A 27,669-nucleotide genomic window follows, 5' to 3' on the forward strand; every position below is an offset into this window, starting at 1 on the left:
AGCACTTGGAGGAAGCACTGAGGGTGGCAAGGGCACAGAATGTACTCTGGGTGGGGGACTTTAATGTCCATCACCAAGAGTGGCTTGGTAGCACCACTACTGACTGAGCTGGCTGAGTCCTAAAGGACATAGCTGCTAGACTGGGTATGCGGCAGGTGGTGAGGGAACCAACAAGAGAGGAAAACGTACTTGACCTCCTCCTCACCAATTTGCCTGCCGCAGATGCATCTGTCCATGACAGTATTGGTAGGAGTGACCACCGCACAGTCATTGTGGAGACGAAGTCCCGCCTTCACATTGAGGATACCCTCCTTCGTGTTGTGTGGCACTACCACCGTGCTAAATGGGATAGATTTCGAACAGATCTCGCGATGAAAAACTGGGCATCCATGAGGCGCTGTGGGCCGTCAGCAGCAGCTGAATTGTACTCAACCACAATCTGTAGCCTCATGGCCCGGCATATCCCCCACTCTACCATTACCGTCAAGCCAGGAGACCAACCCTGGTTCAATGAAGAGTGCAGGAGGGCATGCCAGGAGCAGCACCAGGCATACTTCAAAATGAGGTGTCAGTGGTGAAGCTACAACACAGGACTATCTGCGTGCCAAACTGCGTAAGCAGCATGCGATAGACGGAGCGAAGCGATCCCATAACCAATGGATCAGATGTAAGCTCTGCAGTCCTGCCACATCCAGTCATGAATGGTGGTGGACAATTAAACAATTAACTGGAGGAGGTGGCTCCACAAATATCCCCATCCTCAATGATGGGGAAGCCCAGCACATCAGTGCAAAAGATAAGGCTGAAGCATTTGCAACAATCTTCAGCCAGAAGTGCCGAGTTGATGATCCGTCTCGGCCTCCTCTTGAAGTCCCCAGCATCACAGATGCCAGACGTCAGCCAATTCGATTCACTCCGCATGATATCAAGAAACAACTGAAGGCACTGGATACTGCAAAGGCTATGGGCCCTGACAATATTCTGGCAATAGTACTGAAGACTAGTGCTCCAGAACTTGCCATGCCCCTAGCCAAGCTGTTCCAGTACAGCTACAACACTGGCATTTACCCTGCAATGTAGAAAATTGCCCAGGTATGTCCTGTGCACAAAAAGAAGGACAAGTCCAACCCGGCCAATTACCGCCCCATCAGCCTGCTCTCAATCATCAGTAAAGTGATGGAACGTGTCATCACAGTGCCATCAAGCGGCACTTGCTTAACAATAACCTGCTCAGTGACACTCAGTTTGGGTTCCGCATGAGGGCCCCTGAGGGGCCTTCGATACAAGATTAAATGCAAGAGATTTGGAACAGAGGTCTGTAGAACCACCTTCACACCCAGCGACTTGAGGCTGTGGTATTCACTTCCAGGGCTAGTGGTTGAGGCAGAAATAGTATCAACATTCCAGATTAGATTTAATAGGTGGATGAAAAGGAGATGAAGGGATATGGGAACAGGGTGGCTAGGTAGGATTAGAATTCTGCATGTGTGGAGGCTAAACACAGACAGACATTTTGAGTCAAATGGCTTGTCTCTGTGTTATAACTTCCATGAATTTCTGTGTATACTTTAGCTGAGAGAATCAAGAAATATATCCAGGTTTGCTGATAATACAAAGCTAGGTGGGAAAAGTAAACTGTGGAGAATGTAACGTGGCTGCAAAAGGATATAGACAGGTTAAGTGATTGGACAAGAAGGTGGCAGGGGGAGCATAATGTGGGGAAGTGTGAAATTATCCAGTTTGGTAGGACGAATGGAAAAGCAGAAGTAAGGCGTTTACCAAAACTCATTTTCACCATGCCTTTGTCCCATGACAGCTTTGTTATTTAATCACTCCTGATTCCTGCCCTATCACACACCTTTCCTTTTGTTCTCTTTCCCACCAAACCCCCCCCCCCCCCCCCACTTGCTTAAAACCTAATTCTTTTCCAACCAGTTTCTTTGCCAGTTCTGCTGAAAGATCACAGACCTGAATCGTTAACTCTGCTTCTCTCTTCACATATGCTGCCTGACCTGCTGAGTATTTCCAGCACTTTGTTTTTATTTCACTAAATTGATTGCCGTGATGAGAGGGCCGTCATATGAGAAAAGATTGAGTGTAATGGGCCTATATTCTGTGGCGTTGAGAAGAATGAGAGGTGATCTCATTGAAGCATATAAAATTCTTAGGGGGCTTTACAGAGTCGGTGCTGAGAGGCTGTTTCCCTTGGCTAGAGATTCTAGAACATGGAGTCACAGTTTCAATAAGGTGTCAGCCATTAAGGACTGAGATGAGGAATTTTTTCACCCGAGGGTTGTGAATCTTTGGCATTCTCTATCCCAGAGAGCTGTGGATATTCAAGACCAAGATCGGTTACATTTTTGAACTCAAAGGAAACCAGGGGACATGGGGAAAGGATGGAAAGGTGGAGTTGAGGCAGAAGATCAGTCATTATCTTATTGAATGGCGGAGCAGGCCCGAGGGGCCATATGACCTACTCCTTTTTTTTTTGTTCAGTTTTGCATATCCACTGGAAACCAGAATGCTGCCCCTTGCAATTCAGATGTCGAGCTAACTATCACCAGGTAATCAGGGCTGTTGGAATGCATTGGGCCATGGGTGGCGGTAGGCTTGCATTCTCCATCGTCATTCAGGTCAAATTTGTTAGATAGATGTTGCCAAGAGGTACATCCTAAAATTATTTTTTCCTGGGATGTGGGTGATGCTGGCAAAGGCTTCATTTATGAACCAACTGTAGTTGCCCTAAAGTTTTGTCCCAGATGCACAGCAGGATTCCACAAATCGTAAATGAGATAAATGGCCTGTTTTTGGTGGTGGTATTTGCAGGAACAATGTTGGCCAAGACAGCAGGAGAGTACTTGCTGTTTAAATAATGGCATGTTTATTAGTGTTGGTATGCTCCCCATATGTTCATGTACTTAATCCACTTCCTGCTCTGTCGATGTATGTACCTGAACCTTTGTCTGCTCTCTGCCATAGCACCTAGTATTCCATCCTTTACCACGAGGGCAAGGAAGATGCTGTCCCCACTGCCATCATTCTCCAGTTGATCTCCTCGCTTTGTTCTCCCTCTGCCTTACTTGCTCCTTTTGCCTTATTTGTTTAAATCCTCTCCCACTTACTCTCTGTAATCATCACCTTCGCTTTCTCCTTCATTCTTGTATACGTCTTTCGCATGAGGTGTTAAACCAGGCTTCATCTTCGTGCTCGGAAAGATGCAAGAGATCCTCTGGGACTTTTTTGAAGAGCAACGTTCTGGACAACGTTTGCCTCTCCATCACCAAAAACACATGAACTGCTCCATTTTGTGGGGCCTTACCACGTGCACATTGCCTATAAAACTGTGACTGCACTTCAGAAGTAAATAATTGGCTGTAAAGTGCTAGGGATGCCCCATAGAACGTGAAAGATGTGATTTAAATGCAAGTTCGTTCTTTAAATTGGATACCGAGGAGTAAACTTGTATTTTTAAATTTTCTTTCAGAATGTCGTATCCAAGAATGCTTTCCAGTATCGTGGCAACTCACAGCACGATGCCCAGGAGTTTCTGCTGTGGCTTCTCGACAGGGTGCATGAGGACCTGCACAATATTGTTTTAACAAACGGGAGGCCTGCTGCTAAGGTATGATTGCTTATATTTAATTAAAAAATGGAACAGAAAAATTAAATAAATTTGATATTTAGGCTGCTCATTTTAAGTGTTATTCATAGAATCATATAACACCGAAGAAGACAATTTGGCCCTTCATATTTATCTTGTATGCAAGAAATACATGGGTCTAATATTTATACAGTTTTTCCTCTAATTCTCTCAGGACTTGCTGCCTGATTGGGTATTCAAGTGTCTTTATTTTAGGCCAAAATTGCATACTAGCTGCTAGAACCTGGGAAAAGTGTTTCAATGTAATGCATTATCTATCTCCTTTCCTCCCCCTTCAGCTGTTTTATTTGAGGTTAATGGCTGCTTCGTCCATCTCTGACAACACAGTTGAGAACAAGACCTCCTAGTTGCAACTGCCTTTGCTCACAGTCAAGGCTGTTGCCACATGCAGGGAAAGCTCAGTTGTAAGGATACACAGTGCTGTGATTTCCACTGCATCAATTCTTATTTCAAATGTGAGAGAGTCAGAACTATTTCTGTTTGAAAGGAACTTGGAAGAGTCTCTGGTTTTTGAAGATGATAGATAAAAATGAAGATATTTTCATGCTCTGAACCATTACTGTAAGTTGCTCCCCAGGAGTGAGAGTGAGACTTTGTATGCACAATATCTGGCAATCTGGCAGATTTCCTTCACAAAGCCTAGAGTATGAACTGCTGTCATGAAGCTCACTGAATTGACATTCTGGCTCTCCTATTCTTTGGCTAGCAGTTGGATAATTGCACTTACCAGATCGTATGACATGGACAATCAACAAATATTTAGCAGTGTAGAGTGCATTCCATCAGGGACTGGTGACTGACCCGCTTCAATGCTGCTGTATTTTTTTCGGAATCAATTGTTTTTCTACAGTTCTCAAAATTGCTCCATGTTCACTTTTAGTACATCTATGTTCTGATTTCCACCATACTTTGTAAAGATTGATGCAAAATATGTATTTATTACCTGTGCCATCTCTTTATCCTCTATAACTAGGCTTGAGTGCTTTTACTTTATGTGCATTTCTTGGCCTTTTTGTTTTTAATAAGGCTGGGCAGTCTTAATAGCATCTTTAGCTGCATGAGCTATCAAACCCTTTCCCCCAAAAAACAATTTCTAGTTGCACATAATGAATATGAATTCTACCCTGATCCAGAGGTGCTAAATCTGCAGTAAAACACACTTAAATTGACCTGCCACATCTCTCATTCTTTCCCTATTGATTGCAGACACATTGATAATATGTGCAATGTATGGGGCGCTTTGTATGATGAGTTTTATTTTGCTTTTATATAGCCTCCAAAAAATGAAGACGGGCTGTGTGAAGGACCATCTCTTCCAGTGAGAAGCAGCTTTGTGCAGGAGCTCTTTCAGGCACAGTATAGGTGAGAGTTTCTTTGAGTTTAAAGTGAACAGTAAATAGTGGTGGAGGAGTTATTTTATAAAAAGAATTGTGACATTGTAGAGGTGTTGGACTATTGGATTACTATGCCCCCTCATCAGGAACAACTTCCCTGGTGGGGAGATAACCTGCTGTCATCACACAGGCTGTTATACTCTGTAATTGACTATTTCAGGAGGTTAGAGTGTTCCCTGGGTTACAAACTTTGCAGTTTAGTTGGTGAAATACCAAGTGTGGTGCACTATTCTGACTAGCTATCTATCAATTGGTGCAAACCCCTGCTCTAATAATGCCTCATATGCATTGATGTACTGTATACAAGATTTTAGCTGTGGCTCAGTGGGAGCACATTTGCCTCGGAGTCAGAGGTCATAGGTTCAGTGGTAGAGAAATTATTGGTGAGGATTCTTCGGGACAGGATTTACTCCCATTTGGAAACAAATGAACTTATTTGCGAGAGGCAGAATGGTTTTGTGAAGGGGAGGTCGTTGAATTTTTTGAGGAGGTGACGAAGGTGATTGATGAAGGAAGGGCAGTGGATGTTGTCTATATGGACTTCATTAAAGCCTTTGACAAGGTCCCTCATGGCAGACTGGTACAAAAGGTGAAGTCACATGGGACCAGAAGTGAGCTGGCAAGATGGATACAGAACTGGCTCGGTCATAGAAGACAGAGGGTAGCAGTGGAAGGGTGCTTTTCTGAATGGAGGGCTGTGACTAGTGGTGTTCCACAGGGATCCGTGCTGGGACCTTTGCTGTTTGTAGTATACATAAATGATTTGGAGGAAAATGTAGCTGGTCTGATTAGTAAGTTTGCTGACGACACAAAGGTTGGTGGAGTTGCGGATAGTGATGAGGATTGTCAGAGGATACAGCAGGATATAGATCGGTTGGAGACTTGGGCGGAGAAATGGCAGATGGAGCTTAATCCGGACAAATGTGAGGTAATGCATTTTGGAAGGTCTAATGCAGGTGGGAGGTATACAGTAAATGGCAGAACCCTTAGGAATATTGACAGGCAGAGAGATCTGGGCGTACAGTTCCACAGATCACTGAAAGTGGCAACGCAGGTGGATAAGGTAGTCAAGAAGGCATACGGCATGCTTGCCTTCCTCGGTCGGGGCATAGAGTTTAAAAATTGGCAAGTCATGCTGCAGCTGTACAAAACCTTAGTTAGGCCACACTTGGAATATTTGCGTACAATTCTTGTCGCCACACTACCAGAAGGATGTGGAGGTTTTGGAGAGGATAAAGAAGAGGTTGACCAGGATGTTGCCTGGTCTGGAGGGTATTAACTATGAGGAGAGGTTGGATAAACTCGGATTGTTTTCACTGGAACGACGGAGGTGGAGGGGGCGGCCTGATAGAGGTTTACAAAGTTATGAGCGGCATGGACAGAGTGGATAGTCAGGAGCTTTTTCCCAGGATGGAAGAGTCCGTTACTAGGGGACATAGGTTTAAGGTGCGAGGGGCAAAGTTTAGAGGGGATGTGCGAGGCAAGTTTTTTTTACACAGAGGGTGGTGAGTGCCTGGAACTTGCTGCTGGGGGAGGTGGTGGAAGCAGGTACGATAGCGACGTTTAAGAGGTCTCTTGACAAATACATGAATAGGATGGGAATAGAGGGATACGGACCCCGGAAGTGCAGAAGGTTTTAGTTTAGACAGGCATCATGATCGGAGCAGACTTGGAGGGCTGAATGGCCTGTTCCTGTGCTGTACTGTTCTTTGTTCTTTGTTCAAGCCCTACTCCGGTGACTTGAGCACATAGTCCAGGCTGACATTTCAGTGCAGGATTGAAAGAGTGCTGCACTGTTGGAGGTGCCATCTTTTAAGTGAGACATTAAATTGAGATCCCGCCTACACCCTCAGGTGGATGTAAAGAATCCATGGAACTATTTGAAAAAGAGCAGCGGAGTTCTCAATGTCCTGGCCTGTGCTTATCCCTCAATCAACATCTTTAATTTAAAAAAAAAATGATCTGGTCATAAAGCCCCCAAAGACCCTTTATTTTTATTGGGCTTTCTTTTCTTCATTCACTGGAGTCAGCATTTATTGCTATCCCTAATTGCCCTTGCTTGAGTGGCTTGCTCGGCCATTTCAGAGGGCAGTTAACAGTCAACCACATTGAAGCTGTAGGTCTGGAGTCACTTATTGGCCAGACTGGGTCAGGATGGTAGTAAGCATGCAGGTCCGACAGGCAGTAAAAAATGCAAATGGTATGTTGGCCTTCATAGCGAGAGGATTCGCGTACAGGAGCAGGGATGTCTTGCTGCAATTATACAGGGCCTTGGTGAGGCCACACCTGGAATATTGTGTGCAGTTTTGGTCTCCTTATCTGAGGAAGGATGCTCTTGCTATAGAGGGAGCGCAGCGAAGGTTTACTAGACTGATTCCTCGGATGGCGGGACTGACGTAGGAGGAGAGATTGAGTTGGTTAGGATTATATTCGCTGGAGTTCAGAAGAGTGAGGGGGGATCTCATAGAAAACTATAAAATTCTAACAGGACTTGACTGGGTAGATGCAGGAAGGATGTTCCCGATGGTGGGGGAGTCCAGAACCAGGGGTCATAGTCTAAGGATACGGGGTGAACCTTTCAGGACTGAGATGAGGAGAAATTTCTTCACCCAGAGAGTGGTGAACCTGTGGAATTCGCTACCACAGAAATGGGTTGAGGCCAAAACATTATATATTTTCAGGAAGGAGTTAGATATAGCTCTTGGGTTTAAAGGGATCAAAGGATATGGGGCGAAAGCAGGAACAGGTTACTGAGTTGGATGATCAGCCATGATCATAATGAATGGCGGAGCAGGCTCGAAGGGCTGAATGGCCTATTCCTGCTCCTATTTTCTATGTTACTATGTTCCCAAAGGAAGTTAATGAACTAGGTGGGTTTTTGTAACAATCTGGTAATTTAATGGTCACCATTCCTGATGCTAGCTTTTTGTTTCAGCTTTTATTTATTAATTGAATTTAAATTTCCCAGCTGCTGTGGTGGGATTTGAGCTCATGCTGCTGGATCATTAATCCAGGCCTTTGGGTGACTCGTTCAGTAATATAACCACTATGTACAGTACCTTGAATTTAAAGGGCCAGCAACTACATATCTCTGGTCGTTGCAGGATGGGACCCCTTATAAGCCATTGTATCTTCAAGCCATTTGGAAAGAAGTCTTGAATTTCTGTCTGGTTGTGGCTGTCCTTGGTAGGTTGGAAATAAAATGACTTTGTTACTCTTTTATTTTCCTTTGTAGGTCTTCATTGACATGTCCTCATTGCCAAAAACAGAGCAACACCTTTGACCCATTCCTCTGCATCTCCCTACCCATCCCTCCGCTTCAGACCCGGTAAGTGTTTGAGTTACAGCTACTAATGTTATAATTCCTGGCTATTATTAATCCCCCAGCTCTGCTACAGTCAGGTGATTATTCTAAACACTGCAAATATTGGAAATTCCAGAGGGGAGTTAATTTTGTGCCACAAAATTATCAGTAGCTAGTTCAGAATCATGCAGCACAGGAGGCGGCCATTCGGACCATTGTGCCTGTGCTGGCTCTTTGAAAGAGCAATCCAATTAGTTCCACTCCCCCACTCTTTCCCCATTGCCCTGAAAACTCTCCTTTAAGTATTTATCTAAATCCCTTTTGAAAGTTACTATTGAATCTCCTTCCACCACCCTATCAGGTATTCCAGATCATCATAACTCATGTAAAGAAATAAAGATTTGCATTTATATAGTGCTTTTCACAACCACAGGGCATCCCAAAGCACTTTACAGCCAATTACATTTTTTTTAAGTGCAGTGCACAGCAAGATCCCACAAACAGTGATGTAATAATGGCCGGATAATTGATTGAGGGATAAATATTATCCAGGAGAAAACTCTCGCTGTTCTTCAGAATAGTGCTATGGGATCTTTTATGTCTGCTGCAGATGGGACCTCTGTTTAACCTCCAGCCCGCAGACGACACCTCCGACAGTGCAGCACTCCCTCAGTACTGCACTGGAGTGTCAGCCTTTGTTTTTGTGCTCAAGTCCTGGAGTGGAACTTGAACGTGCAAGTTTCTGATTGAAGTGAGGTTGCTACCAACTGTGCCTGGTTGACATTTCTCCTCATCTGCTTCCTCGTGTTACTGAGTCTCCTACCAGTAGAAACCATTTCTTCCTATCTACTTCTATCCAAACTCATGATTTTGAACACCTCTCTTAAATCGCCCCTTAATCGTCTCTGTTCCAAGGAGATTCAGAGGATTAAAAATCCATCACTCTTGTTTTGGGCCCGGCTGCCTTCCTCTTCAAGGAGCAGAGTTTTTAAAGTAGTCCAGTGGGATAAATAAAAGCAAAATACTGCGGATGCTGGAAATCTGAAACAAAAACAAGAAATGCTGGAATCAGTCAGCAGGTCTGGCAGCATCTGTGGAAAGAGAAACAGAGTTAACGTTTCGGGTCAGTGACCCAAGTACACAGTGGGATAAATGCTGATTGACATTCTTTCAGCCTGAAACTCTATCTGCTTAGTATTTTCCTGTGGGTGAAGGAAGCAATGTGGGAGGGAGGGAGAGAGGAGAAAGAGGATGCCAGTATCCTAGGGCAGCCAGATGTCATATCTGAGTACCATGCTTCAAGGGACATTTGGACATTATAGCTTGCTGGGCAAATGCCACCAGTTGGAGGCATTTTAAAAAATCTATTCGACTGATCGTTTTCAGATGAACGTTCACAGACAGTGGTATCCTGGTTGTATTTGTAAATGAGTACTGAAGAGTATTTAGAAACAGCCAGCAGGCTGATTGGCTAAACATCTGTATAGTGCCTGCACTTGGAGGAAAAAGAGAATCATTTAATGCCTGAAAGGAAACCCAGTGAAGGACTGGGACTTTGAATCGATGCTGTGTGGAACTTTGCACATGATCCATGAATTTGGAAAGCAGCCAGAAGGCAGGTCATCTGTTGTGGTGCTGTGCTACTTTCAGTTCCCACTAGCATTTTAATTCTTGTCAATTAAGCACATAAATTTAATGTTTAACCGCTTGCTATATTTGCCATGTACTTGAAGAAAATTAGTAGAAGTGCTGAGGCTTTATTTTAATGTTTTGCATCTCCTGCCCCTTTGAAATATAAACTTTGTGAAGAGAAGCATTGTGCATTTATCAGTATATGGGGGTAGACAATACTGTACACACAGCAGAATGCTGAATCAGGAATGAGGTTTTAAACAGTTATGGTTTTGCACCAATAATTTGTCACTTACAGTATTCAGACTATACACAGCTGAGGAGAAGTATGTTGAATAAACCTATGCAGTACATTTTTGGTTTGCACACCTGGATATAGTTCTGTGGAGGAGCAGCATTTACTCAGATTGAGTTGTTGATGTTTCCTCCTCACAAGTACACATTTGCGTCATTACTGGCAGAAAGGCTGATCCTTTGCCTTTACCAATGTCACTGTAACCTATTGCTGGTAGCCATGTTATCTGCTCGGTCAAAGTATTTACCAGATTTATTTTCTCTCGTTCTCTCAGCTAAATGTGCAGAACAGGGATCCAATAAGAATCTGCATCCTACTGCTCCATATACTTAGATTTCTTACGATCAAATCTTCTCAGAGTACCATGTTCTCTGATGGGAACAGAGTGGGAGATAGCTGAGAAACAGTCTGGTTTATTGAAGAATGAATGGTTAAAGACAGCTTCACTACTGGTATTTCTCTTCGCTTGGAGAGGATACTGAGTAATAAATGAAAAGAATTTGGCTTCTGCTATAGTGCCATCCCACAGAATTATGTTTGTGCCTTTGTATTGTGACACATTTCAATCGGAAAAGGGGCAAGGCTTGTAGAGCCAGGCAAATTAGAAAATAGGAATATGGTGACACCAGGCAGCAAGGGTATTTAAAAGCCTGGACATTGCAGAAGAGAGGAAACTATTCCACAGTTTAGAGGTTCGAGGAGAGAAGGCATTTGAGTAGTAAGTGGCTTAGTGCTTTTAGTGAGGATGCAGATTGGAGCAATTGTATATCGGGTGGTGTTTTGGAGGAATATGTGCGATAAGTGGAGAGAAATGGGAGACTGGGTGGGAGAGAGGGGGAAATCACCCATACAATGAGCTTTTCTTGTATCATGGCCAGGGGTGTGAGTGGAGTTGGAACTGTACCAGATACTGGGGCAGAATTTAGATCTTGGTCTGACTCTGCATTGAGTGGACAGTTGCTTTGTTGGGAAGAGAAATCTTTGGGAGGAAAAGAGGAATTTTGAATCAATTAGTGACTAATTGGCTGTTTTGAGGAGCAGTTGGATTGTGCCTTTGTGCAGAGTTCCAGACCATGGCTGGGAGGAGGGCAGAAAAGCCCAGGATCTAGTCAGTTGTTTGCAGATGGAACCGCTTTGCTGTGGAATGGATGGGAGATGGCATTGAATCTGAAGGAAAAGAAAATGCAACGAAAGTCTGATCAGTGATTTTACACCTCTATCAGAGTTTCAAACTATTGCAAATGGATATGTTTGTCTACTACGTGGTGCAGAATAATGCTGCTATTTCTTTAAACTTTAAAACTTTTTTCACAAAGGGCAGTGGAAATCTGGAGCTCATTTCTCCAAAAAGACTGGATGCTAGGGATCAAATAAAATTTTCAAGACTGAGATTGATGGATTTTGTTGATAAAGGTATCAAAAGATGTGGAGCAAAGGCAAGTAAATGAAGTTGAGCTACCGAACAGCCATAATCTCTTAGAATAACCTGTGCAAGGCCAAGGGGCTGACTGGCCGACTTCTCTTTCTCAACTCTTGGATCAGGATTCAAATCCACCTCCAACTGATGGGATGGAAGACTTTTCTGTTTGCCTGTAAAGTAATTGTGTGATGAGTTTACACAGACACAATCCAGTTCTTGGCATATGTCCATAGCACAGTACTGTCCATAATGTGGCACTAACTTGGAAATCCCAATAAGCCCATTTGAAAAATGCCACATTGGTGCAGTAGAGAAGGCAGGCTTCAGAGGTTGGGTCTGAGACAAGTTATTGGGCAGTGCAAAGGGAGCTCTACTCTGCATCTAACCATGCAGTAGCTGACCTAGCATTACTTCGTACTGTGCCTGAAAGTGTTTAATTCCCCAGAAGTAATCCTTCATCTTTTATCAAAAGTCTAAACTCCTTTCCCTATTGAATTTGTTAATTTCAAGGAGTCTAAAGTATCTGCTGAATTGCTGATACCTGGTGCCATTGCATACAGCAGTGCTGTAGATTGGGGCTGAAGAAGTTGGTTTTGCAATAACTGCCAGGGCTGCAACAATATTTGTACTTATAATCGAATCCTGGAAATTTACAGCATTGAAGGAGGCCATTCAGCCCACCGTGTCTACAGAGGCCAATGAGGAGCCATCCAGCCTAATCCCATTTTCTGGCTCATGATCTGTAACCTTATTAGGTTATGGCACTTCCAGTGCCTATGCAAGTACTTTTTAAATGTTATGAGGGTTTCTGCTTCTACCACCCATTCAAACAGTTCCATATCCTCACCACCCTCTGGGTGAAAACAAATTCCCTCTAAACCTCCTAAATCTATGTCCCCTGGTTATGGATCCCTTAACCAAAGGGAATAGGGCCTTCCTATCCACTCTATCTAGACCCTCATAATTTTATACACTTTAATTAGTTCTCCCCTCAGCCTCCTCTGTTCCACAGAAAACAACCATAGCCTATCCGGTCTTTCCTCGTAACTAAAATTCTCCAGTCCAGTTAACATCCTTGTAAATCTCCTTTGTGCCCTCTCTAGTGCAATCACATATTTCCTATAGTGCGGTGACCAGAATTGCACGCAGTACTGAGGCCTAACCAGTGTTTTATACAGTTCCAGCATAACCTCCCAGCTCTTGTATTCAGTGCCTCAGTTAAAAAAGGCAAGTATCCGGTATGTCATCTTGACCACCATATCTACCTGTCCAGCCACTTTCAGGAATCTGTGGACGTGCACTCCAAGGTCCCTCTGTTCCTGTACACTTCTCAACATCCTACCATTTATTGTGTATTCCCTTCCCTTGTTAGCCTTCCCCAAATTACCTCACACTTCTCTGGATTGATTGCCATTGTTCCGCCCATCTGACTAGTCTTTGATATCTTCCTGCAGTCTACAGCTTCTTCATTATCAATCACACAGCCAATTTTTGTATCATCTGCAAACTTCTCAATCATACCCCCTACATTCAAATCATTTTTGTTCAAACGTAATTTTGATTTAGATGAAAGCTGGTCCAGTGTATTAATTTTATAAAATAAGTTAAAGATGGAAACTTGAGTGTGTAGAAATGCTAATTAAGTTTATATTAAAAGAAAATCAATGTCTAAAGCCCAGGATTGTAACTGAAGCATCAGTCAGCTTTTCAAACAGATTGTTTCCTTCTGCAATAGTTGTGGAATTTTTGTAGAGCTTCTCGTAACTGCATAAAATTACAAATTAAAGTTATAGTTAATAGGAATAAACTAATCACTTTTACATTAAGACTTAATGGCTATCAGAAGCCTTCTAATCAAATCTTCAATCATTTGCTCTGTCTTTTGTGTCCAGGTTTCTATATAGTCTACTCTTCCATCAGTTGCTTAATTCACATTACTTGTTTCAAACTTTTTAGCATGAATTTCTTACTATCTGGTTATTTATTTTGCTTAATTCAGATTAACATAATTCCATTTTTTATTAGTGCTGAGAACGCCTTTGAATTATCGGATGTAAAATAGCTGGTGAAAATACTTTGGTCGTACAAGAGGAAACATAGTGTAGAGCATAGGCTCCAAGAATAACTGGGTGATTGCATATAGCAGAACAGCAGTTCTGGAGGAGTTGATTTTATACTAACTGCAAGGGCTGTAGCAGTATTTGTACTTGTTCAAATGTAAACCTGGTTTAGATGAAAGCATGCTGCGTTTCAGACTTGTCATTTGCAGTTTATAACTGACTTTTTTGTGATAATGCAAATAATCTAGATTGATGAGTTCTGTGATGTCTGGTTGTGCATTGATCAGGGTTCTAGGGTTTTCTTTCAGATGTACCAGTTACTGTAAGAGGATTGGGATGTACATTACCTACTCTATTGTGACATAGTCAGCTACTCGGTTGATCCTTGTCTTGAACCCATATAAAAATTGGAGATGAAAGGCTAAGCTGGAAATCGGTGTCTGAAAGAGAATGATTCAGAACCTTCTTTGGTATACAGAGTTCAGAGAAAGAAATAACTTACCTTAATATAGCACCTTTCACAACCTCTGGATGGCCCAAAGCCAATGAAGTACTTTCCAAGTGTTGTAAAACAGGGAGGGTTTGGTCTTGAGCTGATGAAGGCTCCCATCTGAAACATTGAGTTGGTTTACTTTGTCAGCTGCTTACTGATCAACTTTTACTTTCAGACTTAAGCATTGATGGACTTGGCTTTGGGTTCCAGTACTATTTCATGCGTGGATGTTGCAATCTCCTCTCCAGTTGTTTTGTGGTAAGGTAGGGCTGGATAGTCCCTCAAAGTGAAAACAAAGCAAAGTGCAGCAGCTTTGGACTCCCAACTCTCCGTAAATTTCTTGGGCGTGGGGTTGGGAAAGACTGGACCCTGATTAGTCAAAATTCACCAGTCAGGAAGCAACCATTCCCAGACCTGAGAACTTATAAAGGGTTGAAACTTTGCAGGTTTGGAGACCTCACTTTCTCACTTTTTATGCTTATTAGAAGTCTCTCAATTCTCAGTGTGGGTCATGCATACTGTGTAGCCCACTCACTGGTTTTGATGTGTACTCTGACACCAGTTCCATCAGTGAAGTACGATAACTGCGTGTAACTGGTGTCGGCGCTGTGTTAACAGAAGTTTACTGAGACAATTGTAACCAAACTCACTGGGCAGGAAACCCATGTGATCAGGTGGAACACTGGTTTTACACCGGTATTACTTTTCACTGACTTCAATTGAGAGTATCATCGGCTATGGTGTAAAACCAGCGTTCCCCTTGATCCCGACGGGAACTAGGTGGGTTAGGTTAAAATTGCCCCCTACTTTTTAGTTCCCTCAGTATAAAGGAATTGAAGGATGAGGCTTGGTTTAGTGCTGCACACCTGCTTGTCTCTAATTATGTTCGTGTATATTGTGTAAGAGTTTATCACTGCTCCCAATTTTCACAAGTTCTTTTGTACAAGTTGCTGTGGACACTGCTTAGCATTGCAATATGCAATGAAGTTAAATGACTGTAATAAAGGGGATGTCCCTTTTGAAATGTATAGTGGTTTCATTGGCTCCTGGTCTGGCAATGCCTCAATTTTAAAAGTTCTTCTGCTTATGACAGATGCCAGGTAGAAAATATTATTGAGAACCAGGTGGAATATAGAAGGTCCGGCGGAGAAGTGAAGAAGCAAAGAGAGAGCATGAAAAGAGACTGGCAGCTAGCATTAAAGGAAATCCCAAAGTTTTCCATAGGCATATAAATAGTGAAAGGGTGGTAAAAGGAGGAGTGGGGCAGATTAGGGACCAGAAAGGGGATTTATACATGGAGGCAGAGGGCATAGCTGAGGTATTAAATGAATACTTTGCATCTGTCTTTACCAAGGAAGAAGATGCAACCCAGGCAATGTTGAAAGAGGAGGTAAGTCCGACAATCGAGATGTTTAAAATTGATAGAGGAAGTATTAGAGAGGCTGTCTGTACTTAGTGGAAAAAAGCACCAGGACCAGATGAGATGCATCCAAGGATACTGAGGGAAGTCAAGGTGGAAATCGCAGAGGCACTGGCCATAATTTTTCAGTCTTCCTTAAACTCGAGGGTGGTGCCGGAGAACTGGAGAATTGCAAACATTACACCCTTGTTCAACGTGTAAAGTTATGCCCAGCAACTACAGGCCAGTCAGTTTAACTTCGATGGTGGGGAAACTTCTAGAAAAAAATAATTTGTGACAAAATCAATAGTCACATGGACAAATGCGAGTTCATTAAGGAAAGCCAGCATGGATTTCTTAAGGGAAAATCATGTTTAACTACCTTGCTGGAGTTTTTTTGAGGAGGTAACAGAGAGAGTTGATGAGGCAATGCTGTGGTGTACATGTACTTTCAAAAGGCATTTGATACAGTGCCACACAACAGACTTGTGAGCAAACTTGTAGCTCATGGAATAAAAGGGACGGTAGCAACATGGATATGAATTTGGCTGAGTGACAGGAAACATAGTGGGTTAATGGATGTTTTTCGGGCTGGCGGAAGGTTTGTAGTGGAGTTCCCCAGGGATCAGTGTTGGGACCCTGGCTTTTCCTGATCTATATTAATGACCTAGACCTTGGTGTACAGGGCACAATTTCAAAGTTTGCAGATGATGTGAAACTTGGAAGCATTGTGAACTGTAAGGATGATAGTGTAGAAATTCAAAAGGACATAGACAAGTTGGTGGAATGGACAGAGAATGCAGAGAAATGTGAAGTGATTCATTTTGGTAGGAAGAACATGGAGAGTCAATATAGAAGAGTACAATTCTAAAGGGAGTGAGTGGTTCAGGTCTGGAATATGCTGCCTGAGAACATGGTGGAGGCAGGTTCAATTGAAGTATTCAAAAGGGAATTAGACTATTATATGAAAAGGATGAATGTGCAGGGTTACAGGGAGAAGGTGGGGAAATGGAACGGAATAAATTGATCTTTCGGAGAGGGGGTGCAGACACGATGGGCCGAATGGTGTCAAATCTGTGATTCTGTGAAAAGGGCCCAATTTCAAAATGAGGGCTAGGCCATTCAGGAGTGAAATCGGGAAGTACTATTTCAATCTAAGGTGTTACGACCAGGTGAGGAAGGGGTCTCATGCTCCCCTCTCATCCCTTCTCTGGTTTGGCTGTAACAGAGTTTATCTTTTTAAACACAGTGATTTAGCTTACCACCTCAGTGAGCCCTTGCTCACTGTGCCTTGAATATAATTACTAATGAACCAATCGGACAGGTTTTCTTGAGTTTAAGCAAGAAAGATGTAAGTTTATTAACCTTATCACTCTACACCTGTTAAAATTACTAAAATACGCAATGCATCCACGCTCACATGCATACGAGAGGCACACACACACACACATAGATACGGAGAGGAAGAAAGAGTTGGGAGGTTGAAGTCAAGTTTGGAATAAATAGTTCAGATACTGGGTTGTAATATTCTTAATTGAAGTTAATGTCTTGGAATCCTTGCTGGGGCCACATACACAATTTCAGGCTTGCTTCTCTTGTTCCAGAAGGCCGAAGAGAGGTTTTATTTGCCGCCTTGGTGGTCACCGGTAAAGATCTTTAGTCTTGAAACTTAGTAGCTACCACCTTGGTTTCCCTGGGACTTTGCTGGAGAGGGAGATAGCTTTTCCTTGGAGTTCTATTTCAGTCTCTTTTTCTCTCTCTCAGACACAGTTCAAAAATCTCAGTGTTATACCAGCATGTATGTCATGTGACCATCTCTTTGAAACAGCAACTTCTGGAAGGATCTTTGAAATTCAAGGCTGTTCAGACATGGTTGGTTGGGGCGGGGGGTGGAGGGGGTGTTGGCTCTTTGAAAGTCAAAGGGTGTCAATGTCTTCTGATCACCACAATTGACAAAACCAATCTTGCTAATTGAATCAGAGAGCACCCCCATTGTTCCAGCTAGACTGGGTAATTTACCTCTGTCTCTCAGCCAGCCTTTGTCTTCTCATATGCAAATGTGTGTGGCCATTTTTAGCTGTTCAGTTCTGCTTTTGTTTTTAAAAATTGTTTGTAATGTCCAGTAAAACGTTCTCAAGCAGAGTTTCATACGATGAAATTAATATTTTTCCATTTAGCATGTGTGATTTCTGTCACAAAGGGTAGAGGAAATCTGGAACACTCCCCTAAAGCCTGTGGATGCTGGGAGACAATTGGAGTAAAACTGAGATGAATAAATTGTTGGTTAAGGATATCGGGGAAAGGGAGGCAAAGGCGAGTAAATGGAGTTGAAGTACAGATCAGCCATGTTCTAATAGCTTGTAAATGGGCAATACAGTGAATTTTGCACTTATTGTGACGGGATCAGCAGTGGACTTTGAGGCTGCATTTAGTGCATTTCATTATGCAGTGTTATCATTCTAAAATGAGTTAGTATTGAGAATATTTGAGCTGCAGTGAGAACCTTGCTGTAAACTATGTGGAGGAGTCAGCTCAACAATTCGTGACTATTAAATTCAAGGGCCAGTGCCACGGAATTAATCTCGGCTGCAATCAGAATATATCCTTCAGATGCTTGTTGGCTGTTGGAGAGAAATTGATGTTTTTGATTTAAAATTGTGTTTTAAGTATCTCTAATGGTGTATTTACAAAAGTTACAAGCAGAGCTGATGTCTAGCGTTGGGAGCAATCTGAAGCCATGAGTTTAAGTATCTTTTAGTGGCACAGCATTTAGGAGTATTGGCTTAAGTGCTGTTTTTTCCCCCCCATAGCAAGTTGGCATCAAATAAGACTAGAGACAGAAATGAAACTCCCAGCTGCAGGAACACAGTTTGGATTGGAAAAGTTTGCTGCTTGCAGCAAGAACTGTGCTCTATTCTATTCATTCCTATTAAAGGAGCTCACCCCTGTTCAGTGACTTTTTTTTCTCTGCCAGGCTATACCTATTGCTGCTTTACAGGCCAAAGTAGATGGTCATAGTTATATAAAAATTATTTCCCCCAAACTTTTGTTCCACCATTGGCATCCCTGTCTTCAGCTGTCTCGGCTGTAATCTGGAATTCCTCCTTTAAGACCTTCCTTAAAACCTATCTCTTTGATCGAGCGTTTGGTCACCCTGTGCTGATATCTGCTCTGGCTTGGTGACAATTCTTGTCTGATAACGCTCCTGTGACGTGCCTTTGGATGCTTTACTACGTTAAAGGCACTGTATAAAAGCAAGTTGTTGTTGTAAAAAAAACACCTGTAAAAAGTTGCGGAACAAATCCTTATTGAGCAGGTATTGACTCCTTTGTGAATTAAGTAACCGTAACAATTTATTGAGGGTGGGTGGAAAGGATACTTGTCTAGATTGTGAAAGGAACTCTGGAATCGAGCAACTATTTTTAAGGCTGGAGCAAACAAGTGCTAGAAATGTGCTGCAGGTCTTTTAGAATCTGAAGGAGAAAGGCTAATGATTTGGATAATAAAAGCAAAATACTGCAGATGCTGGAAATCTGAAATAAAACCAAAATAGTGCTAGAAATACTCAGCAGGTCTGGCAGCATCTGTGGAGAGAAACAGAGTTAATGTTTCAGGTCAATGACCTTTCATCAGAACGATTTAGATGTTAGCTATTCATTAGTGTTGACTGCACTCTTCCCATATTGTGATCCTCTTTTTAAAAATGAATCTTGCAATTTGTTGGTAATTGCACATCAGGCTTCCACAAGTTCACGGTCCAGTGTGCAAGGAGTGGTAGCATAGACTTGTCACTGTGTCATTGGAGAGACTGAGGCAATGGTATCCATTTCTCAGTCTATATTTTTTGAGAGTGACATTCCGGTTGGAAAATTGGAGCATTTTCATTTCTGGTGCATTATATTGAATTTTTTCTTAAGGTGCGTTCGCAGATGCATATTTAATCTCCTTCATTCACCAGTTCCGCTTCACAGGATTTTGGCTGACTTGCCCCAATTGAGTCGATGTTCTGAAGCCATTGTGTTGGGTAGGGGTGTCTGAGGAATGTATTGGTGAGCCCCTGTGATCCAGGACCAGTGTTCAGGTCCAGTTTTACCACAGCCTGTTGTGTGTTTATTTTTCTGCTTTTTGAAGTTGGGTAAATCATGAGGGCTGGATAGATCCAGTAAGACAGTTACAATAATAGTTTATTTTGGTCCCTGGGCTAGCTACGTATTGGATTCATGAAGGTACACTCCTGCTAATAGTGCTTGAAGGCTCACCTATGTAAGTGGTTCTTGTCAATGAACAAACAAATATATCCCTTTTTGTTTTTTTACACCAAGCATTGCCCGTGGCTGAATGTGCTAGGGTGGGCACGTAATCTCATCCCAAGCCTCTATCAATGCCATTCTGAGCTCTGACACTTGCAGCCTGACTTCTTCTGCTCTGTGCCTTCTGGAGCTTCACAGCTAGTGAGAAATCCCAGACTCAAAACTCATCTGTGATGTCGTGCTTTTGCAATCTCTTCAACTTTCCGTTGAATCCTCCGATGAAGATGTAGTGTAACGTTGGATAGCGATTCCTTGCTGGCCAACTTTGAATGGATGTTGGTATTTACAAAACTGCCATTTTGTGAGCTGTGGTGAGGAGGGGAAATGTGGCTATGAATGCTGATATTCATCTTGCTGGCTCACAGTGGGCTGTAAAACACTTTGCAGCTTTTTGTCAGACTGGCTGGCAGCAACATAAGCCCAACGGTTTCAAGAACATAATGCATGCTGAAATGTGCCCTTCAGTGTGGTTATGTCACTGTCTAATCATAAATGAAAGTGGTGCTGTTTTCAATTATGTATAGAACACATTGTTGAGCTAATTTCAGAGCTTCAGTCTCGAGATGTCAGAAAATTTGCGTCGGCACTATTTTGGAATCATTCATATAAACAGGCTGAAAAATCTCCTGTTCAAGAAAAATGCTATAGAATTGGCAGCGTATCTCACGCATGCCAGATTGCTTCATGTGTCTGTGAAATTCCTTCCTCTGCTATTTTAACAACCATTAACCAGAAATGTGTTCATACCTCCTATAAAACGGGAGTGTGAATAGGTTAAGTGTTTATATGCCAGAATAGCACAAGTGTAATTTCAAGGCTATTGCATGTTAATGTGCTATAAAGTAGTGAAATATTGAACACTGTGAAGGGGCTCTTTTTTCCATAATAGATTTTATTCTTTGTGTTAATGGAGTAGCTGCAACGTAATTAGTTTAATTTGCTCTCTGTAGAGTAAATGTATTTGTAGTTATTCAACCATGCTCCTATGTTCAAATGGCAGTTTTCTAACGAGAGTGTGCGTGTTGGTGTCGAGCACTGATTTGTCTCTACAACTTAGTTAAGGTAGTATTAAGAAGTGCAAAGTGCCACAGTTCCAGGCATTTTGCCTTCCTGCAGGGTAGGGAGCCAGTCATTGTAAGCCCTGCTGAAAATAGTTTTGGGCTTGTTTTCCCCCAGCATTTTGCTGACGCAGCCACTTCTCTTCAAGTCCTGTAAATCTATAGATTCAGATGACAGCCTCTGCCAAGAACCATTGCCAACCTCCAGGCCACCAATATTGAGAGGATAAACTAGCAAGTAAGAAAGTTTCAGCGTCAATAGAACTGGCTTGGCTTGCCTGCGAAGGCCATATTGCCGGGCATTGGGGGGTGAGTGTGCAGCTGATGGGCTAAAGCATGGACAGCGTTGGAGGAGGATGGGGATAGGTTGCATGGGCTGGGGGTAGGGGAGTGGATGGAAGTAGGTTGCACAGGGATGTCAGTGGAGCATGGGAATAGGTTGTGGGGGGCGGGTGAGAGGAAACTGATGGCACATTTGTTCCCATTTGCCTTTCTCACCAATAGCTGCGTGCTTGATTCCTTTTGCTTGGATCCAGTCGCCAGTGGAGAGCCCTAAATTAATCATGGATGCAAGTTTAATTATTGCTGACTGGAAATAAGTGTATCTCCTACTTCCCTTTATTCTTTTGCAGGCCATTAAATATCACCGTGGTTTACGAAGGAAAATGTTCACATTGCATGCGAATTGGGGTAGCCGTTCCACTGTCAGGTACAGTGGCTAAACTCCGTGAGGCAATATCGCAAGAAACTAAAATCCCCACTGATCAGGTAAACATATATTTTTTATAGTAAGATTAATCCACTTTATCTGAGCTTGTGACTACTGTAAATCCATATAGTGTAAGTAGACTGTTTAGGCTCTGTAGCCTGGGGAATGGGGAGGGCAACTTTAAATGTCAAAGTATTTATTGTTTTGCGTGCCCCACATCACGTCATCTTTAAACTACTTTCTAGCTTTGTGGAAAATCCCTTTGTTGAAGTGCTGCTCCGTGGGGGTCCTCAGCGAAGTCTTTTTCTATTAACACAGCAAAACTTGGAGGGCAACGTATTTAAAAGAGGACCGTAGTCCCAGTCAGATGGTAAAACAGACCGACTACAGCTGTGCCTGGGCGTGCTGCGCAAGGAACCTTCTGCTTGATGTCAGTGAATTGTGTCTGCTTTGCTCCGAGGGAATGCCTGCATCCTGGGATCTCTGGACAAGCTCTTCAACTAAGGATTTTTCCACAAAGGAAGGAGGCAGTTAAAATCTACTGTGGGGCACATAAATGGGTAAGTGCGTTACATTGGCAGTGCCACCCCTGCAGCTACCTCCTGTTGAGGGACGCACCTGCGATGCTGTGTTCCTTTTATCCAAACAAACTTTTTAAAGTTCTTAAATTTCCTCTCTGCTGGCTGTAAGGGTCCTGTGTGGTGACTTTGGATAGTCTGAATCCAGATGTCTAGTGTGATAGAGTCCACAGCTCAAAGTAATCCCTAGTTTGTCACTAAATTGCCCATCTCACTTGAGAAATGATTGGATAACTGGGAGGGAAATGGGAGGGATGATTCGCACTGGATTAGTAAGTGGTCTTCAAGTTTTAGCCTTGAAAGGCAGAGTCGAGGGGTTTACTCTCTCTTTAATTGCGTTGTACCTGACCAAGGAATATTTGCTACTGACATTAGGTGTTTGATGTGGAAAGTATTCAATTTTTCACCAACATCCCTCCTCATGATGAGAATAAAGTGATCTTTCCCTTTAATCAAATGTTCCATTGAAAATACGATTACTACAAGAACAATTTGCATTCATATAGCACCTTTATTCTAATAAAACATCCCAAGGTACTTCACAGAAGCATTAAAATAAAATGACACTGAGCCATATTAGGCAGGTGACCAAAAGCTTGGTCAAAGGGATAGGTTTTAAGGAGCGTCTTAAAGGAGGAAGGCGTGTCGGAGAGGTTTAGGGAGGGAACTGTAGAGGTTAGGACCCAGGCAGCTAAAGGCACAGCCACCAGTGGTGGAATGAATAAAATTAGGGGTGTTCAAGAAGCCAAAATTAGAGGAATGCAGATATCTCAACGTTGTGGGGTACGAGAAGATTAGAGAGATGGTGAGTGGAAGGGGGAAGCAAAGATGTGGATGAATTTGAAAACAAATATTAGAATTATAAAATAAAGGTGTTGCTTAACTGGGAGTCAGTGTAGGACTGTGAGCACAGGGGTGATGTGTGAATGGGACTTGTGTGTTAGGACATGGGCAGCAGAGTTTTGGGTATCATCGAATTTACAGAGGGGAGAACATGGAATGTGAGCCAGGAGTGTGTTAGAATAGCCAAGTATAGAGGTAAAGAAAGGAAGGATGAGAGTTTCAGCAGCAGATGAGCTAAGGTGGGGTGGAGTCAGGTGGTGTTACAGAGGTGGAGCTAGGCAGTCTTAGTGATGGTGTGGATATGTGGTCTGAAGCTCATCTCTGGGTCAAATAAGACAATAAGGAAGTGAACAGTCTGGTTCAGCCTTAGACAGTGCCAGGGAGAAAGATGGGCTTGTTGGCTAGGGAATGGAGGTTATGGTGGGGGCCGAAAACAATGGCTTCGGCCTTCCCGATATTTAATTGGAGGAACTTTCTGTTCATTCTGTGCTGGATGTACTTCAGTTAGCATTCTGCTCTGCTGAGAGGTGGGAAAATGGAGCTGAGCTGCAGGGGGCCAGGTGCAGACTGTTCAAATTAGAATTTGTAAATGAGTATTTTACAATCAAAGTGCTGGGAAGGTGAGAGCCGGTGAAGGCTCATGAGGCAGGGTGCCTGAGAAGGATGTTGTGTGGGATAGGATGTCGGTGGAAGAGTTCTGGTATGAGGTGGAGTTGGTGTAAAGAGGCGGTCAAAGAGAGTTTTAGACTACCGAGATTTAAAACCATTGGTTTAATGTTTTGTGTAAAGTATGTGCAGGCTCCAACTGCATTCCTCCTCTGGACAATTAATACTTGAACAATATTCCTGGAATCTTTGGGTGCAAAACTGTTCGCGCTGTTTGTATGTGGCACATTTTATAAAATCTAGCGATGATGAAGGAATGACAGTATATTTCCAAGTAGGGGTGGTATGTGTCTTGGAGGGGAACTTAGAGGCGATGGTGTTCATGCACCTGTTGACCTGACCTTCGAGGTGGTAGAGGTCGTGTATTTGTGCAGTGCTGTGAAAGCAACAGGACTGCAATAGTCCTGAGGTGATGAATGTGATGTCCTTAAATTCCTGCAGTCACTATTGTATCTGAATTTCCATAAATGTTGCACTCAACAAGAAGCAGTATTTTAGTATGCTTGTTCTACCTACCTCATACCCCTGAGATGCCTGTTTGATTTGATTTGGTTGGTAGCCCTCACTTCTGAAGGTTGGGATTTCAAATCTCCCACTAGAGTTGTGTAATATCAGCTGACTGTAATATTGAGTGTGTGCTGCCTTTCACATGAGCTTTTAAGCCAAGGCCATGTTCTGCCTGTTGATTCAATGGCACTATTTGGAGTGCAGGGAGCTCCTTGTAAATCAAGTTTACAGCCCAAAACTGGCTCCTTCCACCCCTCTTCATCTAACATCATCAATGTATCCTTATTTGCCTTTGTCCCTCATGCTTATTTAGCTTCTCAAATTCTATTTGCCTCAACTACTCCATGTGGTAGTGAATTCCACATTCTAACCATTCTCTGGGTAATGAAGTTTCTCTTGAATTCCCTATTGGATTTATCAGTGACTACCTTGTATTTGAGTCCTAGTTTTGGTGTCTCCCACATGTGGAAATCTCTACATCTACCCTATCAGGTCACCCTCTGCCTTCTCTTTTCTACAGTGCTTTAAGGAAAGGAGAGAATTCTGCTTGTGACCCAGCCAATATTCCTCCATTAACTAATCAACAAAGACAGAACAACTGGTCATTTGTTTCATTGCTGTCTGTGAGATCTTGTAGTATGTAAAAGGCTGCGTTTGCTGACAACGCAACCATTAGGTGGTGCAATACTAGCACATGTGCAAATGCAGCCTCTTACAGTGGATCGTCACTGTCTATGAAGCTCAGGCAGCTGTTAGGATTAAAGATGGCACTGCTCAATTTATCATAGAAAAACAAACTGTGATTCCTGACAACGCAGCTGCCCGCTGACGACATCAGAGAGTGCCAAGTTGCGCACATGCGCAGCTACATCTTGCCAGGACTAAGTGGCGCATGTGCGGAATTATGTCATCGCGTATCCAGCCCCCCAATCGGCTGGAGGGAGCGGCTGAATGGGAGACTTTGAGGCTGGAGCTCGATCCCTGTCACTCGCTCCCGCCTCACAATCCGCTCTCCCCGCTCGGCAACTCGCTCCAGGCCTCAACACTTCCTCCTCTCAGTCACTCGCTCCAGACCTCACTGCTCCTGCCTCCACTCCCCTAGCCAATTGTTCCTCACTTTGTGCCACTCCGCTCTCTGGCCTCCCGCTCCTGCTTCACCCCCCGTCCGCCTTCCAGCCGCTAGCTCTGGGCCGTGCCGCTTCCCTCCTCTCGGCCACTCGCTCCTACGTCGCCCCTTGCGGCCTGCCTTGCTGCTTCGAGCGGTGCGTGGAGACTGATAAAACATGGGAGCAAGTGGCTGAGAACAGGGAAGGGGCGTGGCCTAGACCTAGCAGCTGGGGCGGGGGCGGGTGTGAGCAGCTGGAAAGCGGGGAACAATCGGCCGGGGGCGTGGATGTGGGAAGCAGCGAGGTCTGGAGCGAGTGGCTGAGGGGGTGAAGTGGCCAGTGGGGAGAAGGGGGGAGAAAGTGAGTTGCCGAGGTGGGAGAGCGGCCAGTGGGGCGGGAGCTAGTAGCTGCGTTCGGGTGAAATCAGTCTTGGTCAGTCATGTAAACAAATCACAATAACGAATTGGCAGCACATTTTATACTCTGCCCGATTTTCGATGGGGGTGACCATTCACTATCTTCCAATGGAAATTCAATCATGAAACTCCTTTTGTATTTAATAGGATTACTGGAATATTAAGTGGATTTGAGGATTACAGTTAGTATCCTATAACTACATAGTATTTTACTGAGCATCCATCCAACTTAGTGTAAGGTTAGTTTGCTAGAATGATCTAGCCATAAGCATTTCCTGTGATAAATTGAGCAGCACCATCTTTAATTCTGGCAGCTGCCTGAATGTCACAGACACTGACGTTCCAGTTGAAGAGCCTGCATTTGCGCATGTGCAACTACTGCGCCACCTAGTGGTTGCATTGTCAGCAAACACAGACTGCGAAAATCCCCTTAATGGCTGCCAACCTCCAACAGTCCCCTGTTCCCCCCTTGCCATTGAGCATCTCTCTATCGGTCCCTCCTTTGACCATCTTCTCACTGCTGGCTCCCCGGTGCCTTCCCTTAAGCTGGTACCCCTTCTCCATCAGCTAGTCGCTCCACACCTCATCATTGCCCCCCCCCGCCCCCTGCCAACCCTCTCTCCGGCCCCTCACTCTCCGCTCCCCCTGCCCTGGCGGGGAGTGGGGAACAATCGGCTGAGGGGAGTTGTGGGGAGCAGTGCTGAAGTCTGGAGCAAGCGGCTGAGGGGAGAAAGCAGCCAGTCGGGCGGGAACAAGTAGCTGAGTTGGGGGGAGCAAGTGGTGGGGATCGAGCTCCAGCCTCAAAGTCTCTCATTCTGGCGCTCCCTCCAGGCTCAAAGAACAACAGGCACATGTGCGAAGACTGACCAGGTCCGGATGCGCAATGACGGCATTATGTGATGGTGTTACACGATGACGTTTTTCCACGCAAGCGCCAGTTAGTCTTGGCAAGACGTAGGCTGCACATGCACAGCATCTCGCTGAGAGCAGGAGACCGTTTGCGCTTGTGTGCAGCTTGGAGCACTCTGATGACGTCGCCGGGCAGCTGCGTTAGCAGGAGTCATTTTGTATATAAAATGGCTGCCATCTTTGTCAATGCAAATGACTGCATTGTAAAGTAATCTGTTGTCTTCAGGCACCATATAAATCTAGGTCTTTCTTCCTCCTCCTCCCTGAGTGTAGTGCATCCCTTCTGGTTATTCATCCCTTGAGAGAGGAAGAGTGGAATGCAGGGATTTGTAGATTAGGATAGGATCGTAAAATAGTACAGCACAGGAGACCATTTGGCCCATAGAGTTGAGGAATTTGAAGTTCTTGTGTGACGGGAAAGGGGAGTAGCACAGGGCCAAGTGCAGGGATGATGCGAGAGTGGGACAGGGTGGGGGGTCGCAGTTCTGGATAAGTTGCACTTTGTGTTGGCCGGAGCTCAGGAAGCCCAGTTTGCACCCTCTGCTTTTGAGTCCTATTTTTAGCAGTCGCAGTCTTGAACTTTGGGATTTTCTTCTAAAGCTGTCCACCTTGTCACATCCCTTCCTACCTTTTAAAAGCATCCTCACCTGCAACTATCTCCATTAATCCTCTCCCTTTGTGTCCAGGCGGCCCCTCTGGAACATCTTTGGGACTTTTTATTACGTTAACACCCTATTCAAGTGTAAGCTGGTGCACAGTGCTTTATTGGTCTAATAATCGGTCTCAATTGGTAACGCTCTTGCCTCTTAAGGCTCAAGGTTCAAGTCCCACTCCAGGGCTTGAGCACAAAACTCGATGCTGATACTCCAGTGCAGTACTGAGGGAGTGCTGCACTGTCGGAGGTACCAT

At 43.8% G+C, this 27,669-nt stretch overlaps 1 protein-coding gene across 1 annotated transcript in view; it reads left to right on the forward strand.

The window, feature by feature from the left end:
• usp31 (ubiquitin specific peptidase 31) overlaps window positions 1-27,669 on the forward strand; it is a 112,258-nt gene that overhangs the window by 51,381 nt on the left and 33,208 nt on the right. The window contains exons 2-5 of the mRNA XM_068056056.1: window positions 3,485-3,622; window positions 4,935-5,023; window positions 8,291-8,383; window positions 21,659-21,794. Coding sequence (XP_067912157.1) covers window positions 3,485-3,622; window positions 4,935-5,023; window positions 8,291-8,383; window positions 21,659-21,794 — 456 coding nt within the window. The remainder of the gene's footprint in view (window positions 1-3,484; window positions 3,623-4,934; window positions 5,024-8,290; window positions 8,384-21,658; window positions 21,795-27,669) is intronic.

This window comes from Heterodontus francisci, chromosome 24, assembly GCF_036365525.1.
Source record: "Heterodontus francisci isolate sHetFra1 chromosome 24, sHetFra1.hap1, whole genome shotgun sequence".
NCBI lineage: Eukaryota > Metazoa > Chordata > Chondrichthyes > Heterodontiformes > Heterodontidae > Heterodontus > Heterodontus francisci.